General features: G+C 39.0%; 2 protein-coding genes across 7 annotated transcripts; both read right to left on the bottom strand.

Moving 5' to 3' along the window:
* Window positions 1–70: 70 nt before the first annotated feature.
* nprl3 (NPR3-like, GATOR1 complex subunit) lies at window positions 71–12,895 on the bottom strand. Of its 6 annotated transcripts, XM_076086370.1 has the most exons (14): window positions 12,480–12,895; window positions 11,624–11,693; window positions 9,525–9,563; window positions 8,643–8,775; window positions 5,532–5,606; window positions 4,472–4,625; window positions 4,270–4,351; window positions 4,018–4,155; window positions 3,036–3,192; window positions 2,559–2,665; window positions 2,197–2,326; window positions 1,385–1,574; window positions 1,097–1,289; window positions 71–460 (listed from the first exon to the last, which is right to left on the bottom strand). In XM_076086370.1, the coding sequence occupies exons 1-14, from the start codon at window positions 12,670–12,672 to the stop codon at window positions 295–297; spliced, it is 1,827 nt and encodes a 608-aa protein (XP_075942485.1). In that variant the 5' UTR covers window positions 12,673–12,895; the 3' UTR covers window positions 71–294. The 6 variants fall into 6 exon arrangements, with proteins under 6 accessions (XP_075942485.1, XP_075942487.1, XP_075942486.1 ...); XM_076086372.1 differs by lacking the exon at window positions 5,532–5,606; XM_076086371.1 differs by lacking the exon at window positions 9,525–9,563.
* Window positions 12,896–15,286: 2,391 nt separating this feature from the next.
* LOC142945066 (hemoglobin subunit alpha-1) lies at window positions 15,287–16,211 on the bottom strand. Its single transcript, XM_076086382.1, has 3 exons — window positions 16,053–16,211; window positions 15,730–15,937; window positions 15,287–15,510 (listed from the first exon to the last, which is right to left on the bottom strand). The coding sequence occupies exons 1-3, from the start codon at window positions 16,145–16,147 to the stop codon at window positions 15,382–15,384; spliced, it is 432 nt and encodes a 143-aa protein (XP_075942497.1). The 5' UTR covers window positions 16,148–16,211; the 3' UTR covers window positions 15,287–15,381.
* Window positions 16,212–16,959: the final 748 nt, after the last annotated feature.

Below are 16,959 nucleotides of genomic sequence, written 5' to 3'. Positions count from 1 at the left end.
CACCCCCCCCCCCCCCCCCCCCAATACCAATAGTTCCAATATTCAGAGTAAACGCTTGAGGCATTTCAGGTATGTACAAAATAATTTAATATTGTAAACAAACATTTGGCTCATAAGGGAAGCAACACTTTCTACATTTTGTAAATCGGCACTCATTTTTGCAATCATTGTGTCAGTTCGTATTAAAAGAACACTGTTGAGCAATAGCACTTAGCTGAGAGCACAGCAGGCTATTAGCTGCTCTCAAGCAGACATCTTTTCCAGTTGGTGAGAGCTGATACCGTCTCTGTGCCACTACTCCATGGGTGACTGAAAGATTGAAATAATGGGATCCTCATGGTTTGTCACCACAAGGACACTGCGGAACTTGTCAAACAGCGTCTTGAGCTGCGAGCGTCTCATGTTCTCATTGTACATAATCTCTTCCAGGTGGTGATGTCCCCGGAAATAGTGCAGCAGCCTGGAAGCAGTCAACAGAACAGGCAGAAAAATGGGTTGCGAGCTAGACTTTCATTGAATCATTATCTGTGTAAATCGACCATGAGACAGAACTTTCGCTGCTCTGATAACATTTGTTCTTACGATGCAGTAGGTTTCACAAAACTCTAAATACTGGATTGTGAAGCTTCATTTCCTATTTTAAACATGTGCACAACTAACAACTGGCAAATAAGCTCAACTTTCCAGACAAATTATTTTTTCAATAAAATGTCTTAATGTTCTGTGAATGCAAATAAAATAACTTTATTTTTCAAACCAATGCACAAATATCTTCTCATTTCCTAAGAGACAAAGCATTAACAGTGATTTATAACATCATGAATCACTGGATCCTCACTTAGACATATCCCATCTGTTAAGGCGCCTTTAGACTGTACGACAACAGCGACCGTGTCAGTTCATTGCGAGTCACACTGTGCGAGATGGGTCTAATAAAATATTTGTGGCAATCAGTTTTTGTCAGACAGCCCAAAATCGCATAGTGTAGAGGGGCCTTTAACCTGACCGTCTAAATATAGAGCGAAATGGAGAGCTGAGAAACATTTAACATACTAATAAGGACACAGAATATGCACTAGACTTGTGGCTTAATTACCTGGCAAACATCCGCAGATCCTCTGGATTTTGTGCAGCAGGGATGTTAAGAATAACCTGCCTCTCGTGCTCCGACAGGCTGGCAAGCAGTGTCTCTGTCATCCTCTTGTTAAGCGGAGAGTCCCCACCAGGCAGTAGCTCTGCACTGGAGTTGTCCATACTGGGACTAGTGAGGGTCATGTCATCACTGCTGGCTATACACAGGAAGCAGACAGATGATCATAGATTATTTATTGCCATGTTATACCTCTAAGAGATGGGCAGAGGAGAGAGCCAAGTGAGGACATACTTGGGGAGCCAAAGCTGAGAGCGCTAGGGGTGCTGAGACTGCGGCCTCCTACTCGGGCAGCCAGCGGAGGGTCTTCATCCCTCAACCCGGGCTCATCCTCGCTGGGTAGTACCAGCAGGCAGACGTATGTGTGCAACTGGATCAGCAGGCGGCGCTGGAGCATCCACACCACCATCTGGATCAGCTGGGCCTGGTCAGGAGCATAGCAGCAAACTGCATCACAGCTGAATAACATGATAAACCCCCAATAACCATGACAACACATCATGACCCTAGCCAGGTCAAATGTTTTAAATGAGCCACAGGTAACAAACAAGCTCAAAATAGAGCCAAAAGAAAGAGCCCTCTGATCTTGTTCTCATGAAAAATGGAAGCTGCAGACGCTGGAGCTGATGTCCCTTTGTCATTTATAATTCATCGCCGGAGCTCAAGCAGCTATGCCAAAACAGGATGGGTCGGAGGAGGACACCACATGGTTCTGCTTTTACAATCCAGGATCTAAATTTACAGGAATAGCCATGTACATTTTCCAGTAAATTCCCTTTGTTCAGGTTTAGAGGAAGACTTTTTTTATTCTGGGAAAAACAACAATGAATATTAATCAGATTATTTCACCAACAAAGGTGAAAAAACCAGGAGGATTGTCTCACTTTTCACGGTCATTCACAATATATTATCGTTTATTTTATGTCATATATATAGTTGTTGCGTAAAAAGTTTAGGACTTGCTGGCTTCCACGTGTAGTGTGTTTGATCCAGTGTGGAGGGGTGAGGTTATTTGCTGTGTATTTGTACTTGTCCAACTGTCCTACCTCATGTGCAGGAGCTTCTAGGGGGCTTCTGAACTCGGCCAGTGAGACAGGCAGTGAGAACTTGGCTAGCATGGAGGGCAGATTGTGTCCAGGAAACTGCTGGGCAAACTGTTCAGCCAATGGTGAGTATCTATCCAGGGAGAGATGGGAGACATCATTCAACAACAGCTTTTTAAAATCAATTTTCTACAAGGTTGTAAAGAGAAGGCTATTACAAGTACTGCCAATGGCTCAATCCAGTTATTTCATAACAAAATCTGAGGTATTTAACAAGTCTGAATTTAATGACAATAAAGATTTCACAGCAACATTATGGTCCATCAGCTCTACAGTAATCAGTCCATCACATCATGAACACTCACAGGCAGATGTTGGCATGAGGAGACAGCATGTAGACGTTGTTCTCACACAGCGGGTAGATGATGATCGCTTTGCCCCAATAAACCAAGTGAGCAGCAATTTGAAAGATCTGAGGGGGAAAATTATTTACGAATGATACAAATGATGTGAAATAAAACTATCCAAACAACAAAATTATTTGCAATTGAAAACCAACTGTAGAAGAAAGAGCTCCTTGTACTGGGGCCCTAACATTGTCTTTTTGAAAGTACATATATTGTCCACTAGATGGCAGTAAGACACCATCAACACCTTTTTGAAAATATTACAAAACACCATACAATCACAACCTCTTTATTTGTGAATTAGCTTAATGATTGTGTGCAGTTATAAATAAATGTTCCTAATTACGAAAACATGCTTCAAATCTGAAGATAAATGCCTTTCGAGATCAGAGAATGACATCTGTGGTTGTAAAGTGCAGTGGTGATGTTGTCCACCTGAAGTAAGGCCAGGTCAGCATCCTGTGCGAGCTGCTGCAGGTTTTTTACCGCTGAGCAGGTTTTGATGAGGCGCACCATTGCAGGCGAGCAGTCCAGAGGAAGCTGGCTCAGCAGTGCCTTCTCACTTTCCAGCAGCAGCAGGGCATGATAGGGTCTGAAGGATCAAAACACAGATCATGCATCCTCTGAATCAACAGACCTCCTCTTCAGAGGTCAAGACGGTCCAGAGGGGATCAGCTTTAGTGCCGGTCTGTACAACAGAACAGTCTGTACATGTACAGAACAACTGACCACTCTGATTCATTTAAAATAAAATCATCGTTCTGCAGTGCTGTAACAATTCAATGGCTTGAATGCAGTTTGCACTAATTTCAGCTTTGCAGCTTCAAAAGACAGAAAGAAAGAGAGCGGTAGAAGTTGGTCACACCTCTGATGTATGTATGCTGAAGTAACAACAGGTGGCAGTATGGTCCACACAAAACCTTTCATGGTTTCTTCAGACGGTTTGAATAGTAAGTCAGTACTGAAGCTCCTACTTTACACAGCCCTTCATCAGCTGTTAAAGACACAACACTCCTTTGCCATAACAAACTGATGGGGGGCTACAATCTCTGTTTTCGAGGGTCTGAGACTTCTTGACCTTCAACAGTGCATCCAACAACACAGATTAAAGAGGATTGTAACAATCCTGTGCTACTTGGTAGTCGTGTATAGGCCTATACATGCTGACTGACTAAATATATGTGTGCTAAATATCCTATTAAATAGTGCATAAGAAAAGGCTCAATCTGCAATAAAACGTCCTACATAACGCTTTGAAAAGGGGGACATTGAGTGGAGTATCTGTGGTTTGTCATGATATGCCATATTCAGTTTCACCTTCCACAACTGCTGAGTGAGGTGCAGTCAAGTGTTATTTTCAACCCACATAGAACACTGTAGATGCTTTTTATTCTGTACATAAAAAGTAAGAACAAACCTTATAGCCTTGAGGCTGCGCTCTAATGCCTCAGGGGGGATATAGGTGCCACCAATCCTGTGGATCTTGTGTGGTAAACAGAAGCTCACCTCGAGCCAGTTGTTAATATGTAGTCGCACCACGCCAGTTGTACAAAGGCTGCAAAAACATGAATGTTAAAATCAGCTGTGTGAACAATGTGCATCCTGCATGGTAAGAAAGAGGGAGAAAGAACAAAACAAAAACAGCAATGTATTACATTTAATCACACACCTGTCATAAGCCTCCTTCAGGTCCCTGGCTAGTTTACATTTGGGAAGAATTTGTCTAAATGGGGACTGGGGGCTTCCATCGGCTTGAATCAGGAAAAACACAACACAACATTAGTATACTGATTAGTTACATTGTGCTATAATAAATATGTCATTATGTATTATATACGTCACTTGTGAGGTGTGACAATTGTGTATCTCACTCTCAGTCATGGTGGTAATCTCATCCTGGACGGCCAGCATCAGTTTGGCCTCTCTGGTCAGGTACTGGCAGCGCCGCTCTTCGTGCTGCAGGGCTATGGCGATGCGGCGTGACAAGTTGTGCATGCAGCTGATGACGGACGGGTCAGCATTCGCCTGTAGAGGCCAAAGATGAGAGGGAGACACTTTATAAACACTGTCATTTTGACAGAAACATGTTCGTAGTATGTATACGACAATTTGGAGTTAACATTCATGTCAAACATTAGCAGCCTGTTAACCATCTAACATGTAGCTCTCTTGTGAGATGTAAAGATCTCGAGAAGTTTTACCTCATCTCTGTGGTTTAGTGGTGTTGTATTGCATCAAACTGAGTTATTTCTAATATTGTGTTCTCTCGGTTATGTAAACGGAGATGGACACAATTATATAAAACGAACAGCTTCTCTTGGTATTGTTAAGTGGATCAGCTGCCATCATTTTCCTGCAGAGTAGATTTAAAAACAAAAAACAAAGCTAATGTGTATAAATTAACATGTAGAATAATATAACCTAATTTATTGGCATACAAATTTGAATGGTTCAATTTTGTGCAATTAAACCTGTTAAAACAACCCAATGTTTTTTGGGGGGAAATTTCCAGGGTACAAATATAACAGTTGCTGTCTGTGCAGATATAGTCTACAAAACATGACTGAGCACTTCTCACCTCACCTCAGCTGTCCTGGGACTGACTGGGTACTGTGACTCGACATGGGCAGGCCCAGGCTGTGCCTTGTTGGGCAGCCTGATTAAGCATTGTACATTGGCCCCTACTCCCTCTGAGTTCCCATGCTCTCACAGATAGTGAGCGTTTACTGGAATATTATCACTCTCACACACCCCTCCCATTCACAGCAAACACAGATTAACAAAAACACAGAATAGAAGTGTCCCACCCACAGCCAGCTGACTAAATTGTGCCATAAATGATTTGTAATATTAACATGTATACACAACAGCCAAAAGGCTAAATGGAATACAATATAAAATCTGAATTCTTCAGATAAAGTCATTTCATACCCTTAGTGCAAACACCATACTAAACAAGATCATCGTAGGCATTTCTCTCTTCGGTGAAGGATCCGTTTTAGAAACCTGCCCAGATAGAAAAACGTTTTTTTCATAAGATGCATAAAATATGTTCACAAAAACTTTTAAAATGTACAGCATGCTGATTTATATATGATCTATCAATACTTAATTTAAAAGCAGTTGAATTCACAAATATAACACAATAGAAGCTGCACCAGCACAATGTTCAACATAAATAATAAATAACATAATAAATAAATAACTGAACCTGGAATTCAGTTTTTGTTGAGACTGTGACAGAGACGTATTAATTGGGCTCTCTGGTATTTTATAGGTCACAAACAAAGTGTTGAATTAGTTGCTGTTATTTACACAGATTAACCTTATAACACAACATGTTATTGGATTGCATTGCTTTTTACATGTTTTTGTCATCGCTATATCTAGGGCTGGGCGATATGGAGGAAATCCAGTATCACCATTTTTGACCAAATACCATAATATTGATATTGCAACGATATAGTGGGGTTGACCATTGGTGCTTTCACAACATTTTTGATAAATAATCACCAGTAATGTGGATAAAATAACTGAGATAGAATAGAACAGCTGGAACAGTCTGGTAAGTTCAGAAAATGGCATAAATTGACTGTATCACAGCTTTAAAAACCAGGAAAAGACAACACTTATGCCATCATGTTATCTAAGCCGATATCTAGTCTCATATCACGGTATCAATATAATATCGATATATTGCCCAGCCTTATCTATATCCCTTTTAAATACCTTCATCTTGGCACCGTGGGCAGTGAATCATCACACAGACAAACTGTCAGTACTGCTGAGCTTTAGACGAACTTCACTAAGTTCAAAGCTCACATAGGTTTAGAGCAGGGGTATTCAATTAAAATTCTAAAAGGTCCAGATTGAGAAAATGTCCTCGGGCAAAGGTCCGAAACATTACAATAATATCTAACTCGAGCTATTCAGTGCCATATATATATATATATATATATATATATATATATATATATTAGTGCTGGGCAACGATTAAAATATTTAATCGCGATTAATCTCATGGATTTTTTGCGATTAATCGCATTGTTATGGCAAAGTTCAATAATGAATTCAAAAGTAGTGTATTGCGCACTTTTATTTTAAAAGTACTGCTATATGAACAAAAGGGCAATAACATTTGGTTCACGAGATGCAGGTAGCATGTTTTATACTTAATGTGAATATAATTCATACTTTGTTGGCATCTTATTCTGAAAACCGGATGTTCGTCTGAAGAAACCGGATGTTGTCTCACATTAATCTTTCCGCTAACTTTCAAAGTCCTTCGCTCGCTCCCGATCTGTGCCGTTTAAATGCGTTTACCGTAAATTTCAGCATATAGGTGCACTAAAATTACTGACTATAGGATGTTTGCTGGCTTTTATCCCACTGTTCTTGTCATCCTCTTGTTGTTATGTATATGTATTGTCTCTTGTCTTTCAATATAAAAAAAACAACAAAAAAAAAACAACAACATTATAATAAATTTAAAAAATGAGTTAACGCGCGATAAAATAATTGTCGGCGTTAATTAATGAATGTGTTAACGTGAAATTAACGCGTTAACTTGCCCAGCACTAATATATATATATATATATTCAAGAAGCCTAGTAGTAGTAACAATGTATCTGTGTAGTCAACAACTGTCAAATCAAATAAAGAAAGTACACATCAATTATATTTTAACAAATTATTATTCTCAGTTTTCAAATTTAACTGGATGGATTATAAATAATACATATAAATACATAAATAAATGTTCTTCTCATTTCAAGTAAAATAAGAGCTGCATTAAAGAATAACTGACATAACAGAAAGCTTTTCAAAAATGTGCATCTTAAAATAAAGTAATTCATTTTAGAAAAATTAATTTCACTGAATTGTCCTGCAGCTTTAAATTCAGTTCATTCAGGTGTGAAGTGATGTCAATAAAAAAGCCACGATATTATATTTTTGTCATCTAAAAAGATAAATCAGTGAGCATGGACTTTATCTGTGGTTATTAAACCACTTGTTTCAGCTCTATTCTCTCTGTTGACATCCTTGTTGGACAGTGAACTCATGTGTTAGGATTCTGATCATATTGGGCTCTGAGGTTTATTTTCTGTGTCTTCATTTCAGATGTGAATGGGTACGTTTGTTCAAAAGAGTTGTGCTTTGTCTCGTAGTGCGCTTCATTTACCACTTTTATCAATAGTTACAGTTTCTGAACATATGATACTGGTTTTAACTGTCTGTGGGAAGAATCAACATATAAGAGTCTGTTCATTCATGCTTATAAATTCTATTCGCTCTGAACACGTTTCTCTTTTTGGAGAACGTCATGTGAGATAACTTCTCTGATTAGCTCAATTTTCCTGCTCTGTGTTTCTATTTCCTCGTCTCTCCCCCGTGTGTCACGGTGTGTGTAAACCTCGCTCGAGTCAGGAAACTTGTCAGAATACTCATATTTGATTGGCTAAGCTGTATCACGTGATGTGATTTACAACGCATTGGACGGTGTGTTTCCTGCACCGCTGAACAAGTGCCGTAACGGCTGAATAAGATGCGCCGGTTAAAGTAACAACTCGCTGCCTAATATGTATGATTCCGAACTATCGATTTTAGGTCCTGGGTCCGGATCCGGACCGCGGTCCGTCAGTTGGGTACCCCTGGTTTAGAGGGTCATGGTGAAACAGGGAAATGGTCTTAAGGACTCATCGAAGCCAGATGGCAGGAAACATCAACATTACAATATTCATAGAACTCCAGATGGCACTTTTAAATTGACATCATAAATCACTGGTGTCGAATAGTTCATAATAACAGCTACAATACAAATAGCCGTAGCTACTAATGGAAACTCTTAAAAGTAGTGATTCTACAGACAACATAGCACATGTTTTGTTGTGCTCCTAAACTGTGTATTCACAACCACTTTATCTTCCATATGATGTGATTTATTTGACGGTAACTCGCCGGACGAAAATTGCACAACATCTTGTTTTATACTTGAACTTTGTAACTTTACATGTTTTCAGTGGGACCCATTTTGTTCCTTACCTGAATGATGGGAGGATGCTGAAGGAGAGTCGGATGACCCACAAATCGAACATTGTCTATCTTCAGTTCAAACTTTTTCCCACACATATCAGATTTGGTGGCCAGAATGGTGGCGAGGATGATGTCAGAGAACCTTAAAGAAGGAGAAACATCCTCAATAAGAAACATGAGCAGGGTGTGATGGGAGGTTACAGCACAGCAACAGCTGCGAGAACGTTTAAATTAGCTGTTTGTTTACATTTTTCACATTCCTGTCTATAAGAGGGGTTGCGTTAATCAGATGCATCTGCCTGTAATGTAATTCAACAATGACAGCATAAATAAAAAAGCTTGTGTGGCTACTGGAGAGGAGGAAAGAGGAAGAGGCCTCCTTGCAGAAACAGTGAAGTCGCTGTATGAATGAAGAATGTGAAAGACACATGCTGGTTTGACTTAAGTAACTCATGCTGCAATCAAAGGGATACAAATCAAAGCGTTAACTTTCAGAAACAAATTAAACACACTATAGACTTACCTCACAGCACAATTTGAAAAGAATATGATGCATCTGCTTTATTGTGGTTTGCATTTGATTTATATTTTGTTTTGTAATGCTGAGTCTACATGCTTGAGGTAATATAATCAATGTGAATTAATTATTAATTATAGTTTAACTGTTCGATTTTTTTTTTTTTTCAAAAAGGCATACAGTACAGACGAAAGCAAAACTGCAGTCCCGAATTGACCAAAGCACCGATTCACTGGATCTGCTAATGATAAAGGATTTGACTGAGATTGGGGTTGGGAATCCATAAAGGACATAAAATAGGAAAGAAGGGGATTAAAAAAAAGACAGGGGTGATCTAAGCGAAGGAAAGGTGGTTTAGAATGATTTGGTCTTACCCTGCTACCAACTGTTCGTCAGTTAGTGGAGATTGTTCTCTGAAATGGGAATTGGGCCATAAAAAAGAAGAAAAAAGCAAACAAAAGGGAAAATGCAACACACAGTTGGCCTGAATGCATAAAATGGACATCAACACAACCCCAACAAACATGTGATACTGTGATGTGAGAATGCTGGTCTGCAGGTTGATTCAAGCTAATTACCAGTTTACCCTGACTGAGCTTTAACGTTTATTTATGTTGAAAAATATCAGCTAATATAGATATGGGATCTTAAAAGCCAGCATCATAAAGGCAACTAAAAATGTTAACATTACTAAAAAAAATACTGTGAAACTAATTTATGCAGTAGAAACCAGCCACTTAAATACTGCAAACCACTTTCTACTGGTCTGTATAAAGCTGTTAGTCCGAGGCCTCGACATGTATATAGTATACTTAACCCTGGCTCGAGGTTTCAGATAGAATTAATTTTAAAATCCTTTATATATTATCTGTTGTGCCCTTCTCAGTTCTATATTTCAGTGTAACCTCTCTATAAGGTCCTTTTCAAGAAGCTGTAAAACTGTAGTGAAGTCTGTTTGTAGTGGAGACAGAAGCAAAAAAAAAGTGAGCAAAAAAAATGTTCCTAGTGCCAGTTTTGTCTCATTATGCCGAGTGAGCTGAATTGATAACAATACTTTAAATGATCTGCTCCCTACAGCCCTGTGACCAAAGTCATTTCAGCCAACCAATGATTGACCAGCATTACCATCCATAAAGTGGAAGCAGGATGAAAACTAAATACTGGGACTCAAAGGTTCTTCGTCTGATATTTTCATATTGTTTTCCAGAAACAGATATCAACATCTTTGATATCGTCTCCAAACAGGGAGGAGTTTAAATTCTGATCATATTTCATATTTCTGATCATATTTCATCAAACTTCTGCCCGAGTTAGTAAATAAATATCACAATATTTTTGACTAAATACTCTGGTATCGATGTTGTGTCAATATTCCAGGTGGTTTCAGAAGATATTTACACAATGAGATTCTTGATAATCATCAGTAATGTGGATATAACGACTAAGTAGGTAAAGACAAATAATAAAAGTAGAAGTAATTTTACATTTTATTGTAATGTGGCCTTTAAACCAGAAAATGACAACACTTATGCCATATTACGATATTATCCAAGACAATATCTAGTCTCATAACACGATATTGATTATAATATTGATATATTGTCCAGCACTGCCGTTCATTATGAAGAGCCCAGAGGAAAAACTCACTTCATCTGCATTTGTATTTCTTTGTATCTGTAACTCACAGAGCTAGAGTTCAACACATTGCAAGATATATTTTTTCGGCCTATTTGTGGCTTTGTTAGAGATTTTAAATGTGAAATGTTTGTTATACTCATTCTCATGTGGCTCACCACCAGCACAGTTTATACCATTTAAACAACAAATACATTTTGGTTTAATGTACTTTAAAGACTTCACACATGGTGTAGTGATGGTGGACTGAACTCAACATTACTCAACTTCATTCGTGTCACATCTACTGCACCCGTGTACACCAGTTTCCCTCTTTCTTCTTGTACTCAGTGGATAGATAAGTCATCCTATTTTATTTTTATGTCACAGCTTTTGTAAAACCATGAAATTATGCAGCACTGTCACCATCTTATTTTTGTATCTATGACCACTTCCTGTTTGTGATCTTACTATGTTCTATGATTGAGAGCTTCTCGTCTCAACATGCCTGTTTAACTTAATTACAACTTTAATTGACATTTAAAGTGACATTTAGACACATGGTGAGGTTACAGCTTTAGGTTTTGAAGTACAACCCGTACAGCCTTTTTAAAAAAAATATTAACATTGTTAAATAAAGCTCAACCACATGAGTTAAATTAAACATGGTCCAGCTCCTTATTCATCTTGAAAAATAGATGAGGTTTCAAAAAAATAAAATCAGATCCAATGCAAAAGGCAAGACAAACCTTATGAGAGTAGGTGGCTCATGTGGATCTGAGAATGGACTGTGTCCACCAACAGTCAATTTCCCTCAAATTAATTTAGATTATATATTAAATAAAGAGCCAAAAAATACCTTGAATCACCATCCTGATCTTCAAGACTATCCCCGGCTGTGTTCAGAGCATATGGACTTCGTTGTTTTGCTTGTGGACAGAAATAACAGTATTAGTTAGTTCACATACTTATTGATGCTAATTAGACAAATAAACACAAAATGTTGCTCCCTTTTGAGCCACAAAAGACCTTTGTTAGGTGTTATGTCAACTGTTTCTTTAACTGTATGAAGCCGTAGTTTCTCTCTGTTGGTAAGAGTCTATTTGTGATGGTTGTTGCTCTTGGCATGCAATTCTTAACCTTTTTCTTTATGGCATCCAAGTTTCTCTATGTTGCCAAAGAAAAACTAACTTATATGTAGGATGTATTAAGGCAGATATGCTGGTAGTTTGTATTCAGCTAATTGATAACTCGTTTATAGGATGTGGACAAAATAACAAGCACACGAAAAAGGACACAACATTTGAAGCAACGAGCCAAATCACAGCTAACAGTCAGCACAAACAACCACAACAACATATGCAAAACAACAGGAAGCCTGTCTTTTCAGGAAGGGGAACAGTGGACCTTGTCAACACAGACTGAAAGAAACGTCGTGTTTGCTTTTAACCTAAAACTGTCGCCCTTCAGATTACAGTCACAACCTGATTATTGCCAGCTTTATAGAGGAAACAGATATTGCTGGGCTGTTGTATTATACTGGGGAGTGATTGAAACTGTTGCCCTGTCTCTGTAAATGAGTAATTATGTGAAAGTGAGATATTGAAGACACTGAGATTATTCCCCGAATAATGAGTAACTACATTTAGCGTTTAGGGGTTGAACTGTGATTCTCTGGCTAGTCCTTACTTAGCGAACAGCTAAACTACGCCTACCTGTAAGAGATGACGGGCATTCAGCCACTCTTTGGAAAGGGTATCGAAAGAGCAGTTTGTTCCCTCGGCTGCCAGAGCTAACCAGTATGACGCTAATAGGGCTGGTTTTATCGCCGGTTTTGTACACGCTGTTCTGGGACTGAGTGTACATGGATGTTCGCTCATCTGCTAACCCGGCTAATGGGTTGAACATCGTGTTAGCATTCTAGCTAACTTCACGTTAGCTGCGACACAATAAAGTCGTTCGTCAGCTAACCTACGAACAGTGACCGTTAGCTTGTAGCAGGCGTATTAATGTATGCCAGACACAAACACCGATCGTTTACAGTCGAATTAGAAATAACTTGAGACCTGACTGAAGTCCTACCGCACATCCACTTCGCACTGCTGCGATTGTTTTGTGTCACCTTGAAAAGTGTTCGGCTAAAACAGAGACTGTTTTAGGATTCCCCCCTCATTCAACAATGGCCAGTGCTTTCCTCCGTCCATCTTGTGGTCGTAATAACTTTGTGTTTAATGATGGAAGATCATATACAACATTACTACAATAGTAAAAAGCAAGTGTTTCCTACTAGGAAACACGGTCCCAAAAAGCGCCATGCAGGCTACAAATAGGTCTAAAGCAAAATATCTAGTGTCAAAACATGCAGTATTATGATTTAAAGATATGATTATATCTGACAATATATCCCAGATTGTTATTGTTTGGCATCCGTGTATTTGGCAGTTTGGGCATAAAAAAGACCCTTCATGATTAAGGTTGATAAATATTTTCCCTGTTGCATCATATCCGCTAGATGGCGCTTTTGGCTAATTTTAGGAGACTCTATGCTGTGTCGGCAAAGATAAGAATGTCTGTCTGTCTGTCTGTCCTTCGCATATCTCGACAACCATTCATCCGATCTTCTTCATGCTTGGCGGCTGTTCTGCTGCGACCCAAGTCGCAGCAGAACCCAAGTCACACTCGACCCTTGTCGAGTGTGACATTTTTTGAATGATCTGCAAGCAGCAATACTACAGGCCAAGCATTCGGCCCGGTTTGAGCGTGCATGCTTTCTGGCACTGAAACTGTATGTTTTAGAGATGTATTCTTTTGGAAAACTAGTTTTATAGTAATTTATTCCAGAAATAATGAATCCAGAACGCAGGAGTCACTATTTTCGAAATTAAATGTTTAATATTTTCCACATCCTGGATTCTTTTTTTAATACAAATCTCAATTGTATGGACTGTGATTGTACAAACGACCAGATTATCAGGGATCAGTGTGTCTCATTATAACAGTTTTTTGTTGCCTGTGTGTGTTGTGTTTTGTCTTAATTTGTATAGATTGTAAATTAGTCAAGGCAAAGAGACCCATAAGGAGAAGAAGATGAATAATAACTATTTTTTTAACTGATGACACACAGAGAGATATATTTAATTTGAGTTTTATTTGGTGCATTTGGCAACATCTTCAAGAAACATGCTGCACATTATTAGAATGTGAACTGCCACTCCAGACCCTCAGGACTTGTTTGCCCATGCAGGGCAGAGGTTTGCATTTGATACTGGAGTGTAGGGCAAATAAAAAAATTCTATCCGAGAATACTTTTTCTTTCACGTCAGATAACTTTAAGAAATGGCAGACATGAGTGTCAGGAAAAGACAAGTCTGTGGAGAGGTCTTTTTGTGAGACAGTGGCCCCCAAGTAAGATTTATTTTATTGTATTATACTTTGACACTGTCTACATGCTCTTTATTAGTAGTATTTAGTAGTAGTAGTAGTAGTAGTAGTAGTAGTAGTAGTATTAATAATAGTAACTCAACACATTAGAATATATATATTTTTGTTTTCTTTAGGAATTGTTTCTAACATTTTTTTATTTAATATTAACACTTAATGACAGCTGTGTTACGAAATCTCATCGTTCAGCCAATTACATACCTGCACCCTTCCTAGGCTCAATGCTTATTCAACGCTATCAGTGCAGGGATTCGTTTAGAACTTAAGCTACTCATTAAACCGTTACTTGCAAATTACGTTGTGGGGATATCAGCAATATTTTGATGAATACATAAAATATAAAGGACATGTTTTTAACTGTTTCATTTAGTATGATGATAGGTTCATAAAGAGCCATAAATATGCCGAGGACAGCAAACCGCGACGCTGATGGTGTGGTGTGGTGAGGGAGCTGTCCGAGGGACTTCTGCGGTCCCCCCAATAAATACACCTATTTCTGTCGTTATACATACTCTGTGTTATTTCAGTTCTTCCGGTCTTGACTATCTCCATGCTTATATATGATGTTCTTGTTTTGTTTTGTGTCCAGATGTGAACATCATTTACAACGTGATCAAATAAGTGATAAGGATCAAATTGAGGGCCAGTGGTGGAAGAAGTACTCAGTTATACAAAAGGTCTATAACACAGTGTACAAAAGTAACCTCGTTCTAAAATTGCATTAATACGTCACTTAAATGTAGAAGCAGGCAAATCCGGAGATACGTTCAATAACTTATTTTAGTCTAAAATTATACAAGTTATTGTATTTGTTGGTGATATTTTGTATTGTTCATCTTAACTGCAAAGTAACTAAAGGTATAAAAGAAATTTAGTGGCGTAAAAAGTACAACATAACTTACCACTTTAGATGTGTGAAAACCCTTCTGCTATGTTTTTTCTATAGCATTTTAGGTCATAATCATTTTATTCCAATATCACTTCCACTGAACTGACGCTTTGCGTGCTGTTGACCTGACTTGAACCCCTTTTAATCTGTAGGCCACCTGCTCGAGAGAAAGTCACTTCACCACACAAACAGTTTCATTGCATTTGATCTTTTATTCATATTCTGACTGACAGAGAGTTTCCTATCTAAGACCATGCTACTGTCCGTCAGCGGCTCCTGTTTACAGTTTATCTGTATTTCTCAGCGAGGGCACGAGACAGAGCAGCCAGGAACTTGTCCATGGCCACGTGGACCTCAGGGGTGAAGTCTTTGGGGAACATGATGGCCATGACCACCAGGATGTTGTGAGAGAGAATCTGTGAAAAGAGCATAATGGAATTTAAAACATGATCACGCATTAAACCTGCTGAGTGTATAAAATATCAAAAGGCTCCAAGAACCACAAGATGCGGTCTATATAATTAGAACTCGACACGAAAGCCAAAGAACCACAAACTACCATCTTCCCCTTTCTCCTCTTCCTCCTCCGCTCTATCCTCTACACTGACGTGTGAATCATCATCTATGACATCTACCTTGAAGTTGGCAGGGTCCACTCGCAGAGTGAAGGCATGCAGCTCACTGAGGTTCAGGAGACCCGCATTCAGGTCTTCAATTTTCATCACAGCATCTGCAACTCCACCCATCACGCTCTTTCCGTGTTTCTTCACAGGCTCAGATCCGGGGCTCAAGTCCTTCCAGTGGGAGAAGTAGGTCTTGGTCTGCGGGTACACCACTAGCATCCTGAGTAACACATGAGAGTGAGTGAATAAGCAGGTAGCAAAAGGCTGAATATAATTTTTTTTAAACAAAACAGGTATTTTAGGAGCATGCTCGTGCAGTTTGAGGTTGTATTTACCTGGACAGAGCATCACTGCCGATTTCCGCAGCCTTGCCAGACGCTTTAGCCCAGAAGGCTCTGACTGTGTCCTTGTCCTTAGCGGTGAGACTCATCTTCCTTGACGCTTGTTTGGTCGAATGCCGATCAGCCTAAACTTTGGGTATTTTATACATGAAACAGCGCATGGGCACACCCGGGCCACCTCCAAGATAGGCTGATTTGGACAGCTTCCAAGTGATGTGTTGCAGCTTGCATGAGATAAACCTCTCATGAAGACTAGTTTGAAACATGCTGAAAAACATGGCCACTTTATGCTGATCACATGCAGTTTTTTGCATTGCATACATTATCTCCGCCTATTCTGAAATGGTGTATTAAAGTTCTGCATATACTGGGGTCTTTATTCATTAAATTGCATGAATTGGTTATGACTGGAAAGCTGAGACTCTTGTGGTTTCAATAAGCACAAGTGTATTTATGTGTGATGATGTTAGTGCCCATAGTAATAATCATTTCACATAGTGAGACAATTTTTTGGCACTTGACCTTAAATGACCCGTTTTGACCCAACACCGCTTTACGGCAGTTCATGACATAGTCACGAAATAAATATTGGTTTCGTCTACAAAAACACAAACTGTCCGGTTTTTCGTTTGTGCACCACAATCTGCGTAACAAATGGTATCAAACCCTAAGTAGATGAAACGTATGAGACTTATTTGAGAATGGGAATGGAGATATATCCAATATAATGTTGTAAACCGTTTCACAATGTATTAATAAATAAATTGGTTTGTAATAATGATTTATGACTTGGACAAGTTGACATACAGCGATGAGATGCATCTCAAATTAATCTTCAGGTTCCCTTTCAGATGATTTAAGGCATCTGTTGACCTGCTATCACCCCCTAAACATACCCTGT

This window comes from Anarhichas minor, unplaced genomic scaffold (genome assembly GCF_050575085.1).
Source record: "Anarhichas minor isolate MPS153535 unplaced genomic scaffold, ASM5057508v1 ptg000007l, whole genome shotgun sequence".
Taxonomy (NCBI): Eukaryota; Metazoa; Chordata; class Actinopteri; order Perciformes; family Anarhichadidae; genus Anarhichas; species Anarhichas minor.
The sequence above is the reverse complement of the archived record's forward strand: the minus strand, read 5'-3'. Positions and strand labels throughout refer to the sequence as shown.

Bases quoted from the DNA above. Each gene is read 5' to 3' on its own strand.
- nprl3 (XM_076086370.1), bottom strand. From the start codon at position 12,672: ATGTTCAACCCATTAGCCGGGTTAGCAGATGAGCGAACATCCATGTAC. The intron at 3,193-4,017 runs GTTTGTTCTTAC...TTGATCCTTCAG, and splicing joins CGCAGCCTCAAGGCTATAAG to ACCCTATCATGCCCTGCTGC. The intron at 461-1,096 runs GTAATTAAGCCA...GACTGCTTCCAG, and splicing joins GATCTGCGGATGTTTGCCAG to GCTGCTGCACTATTTCCGGG.
- LOC142945066 (XM_076086382.1), bottom strand. From the start codon at position 16,147: ATGAGTCTCACCGCTAAGGACAAGGACACAGTCAGAGCCTTCTGGGCT. The intron at 15,938-16,052 runs GTAAATACAACC...TGTGTTACTCAG, and splicing joins GGCAGTGATGCTCTGTCCAG to GATGCTAGTGGTGTACCCGC. The intron at 15,511-15,729 runs GTAGATGTCATA...CTCTTTTCACAG, and splicing joins TGGACCCTGCCAACTTCAAG to ATTCTCTCTCACAACATCCT.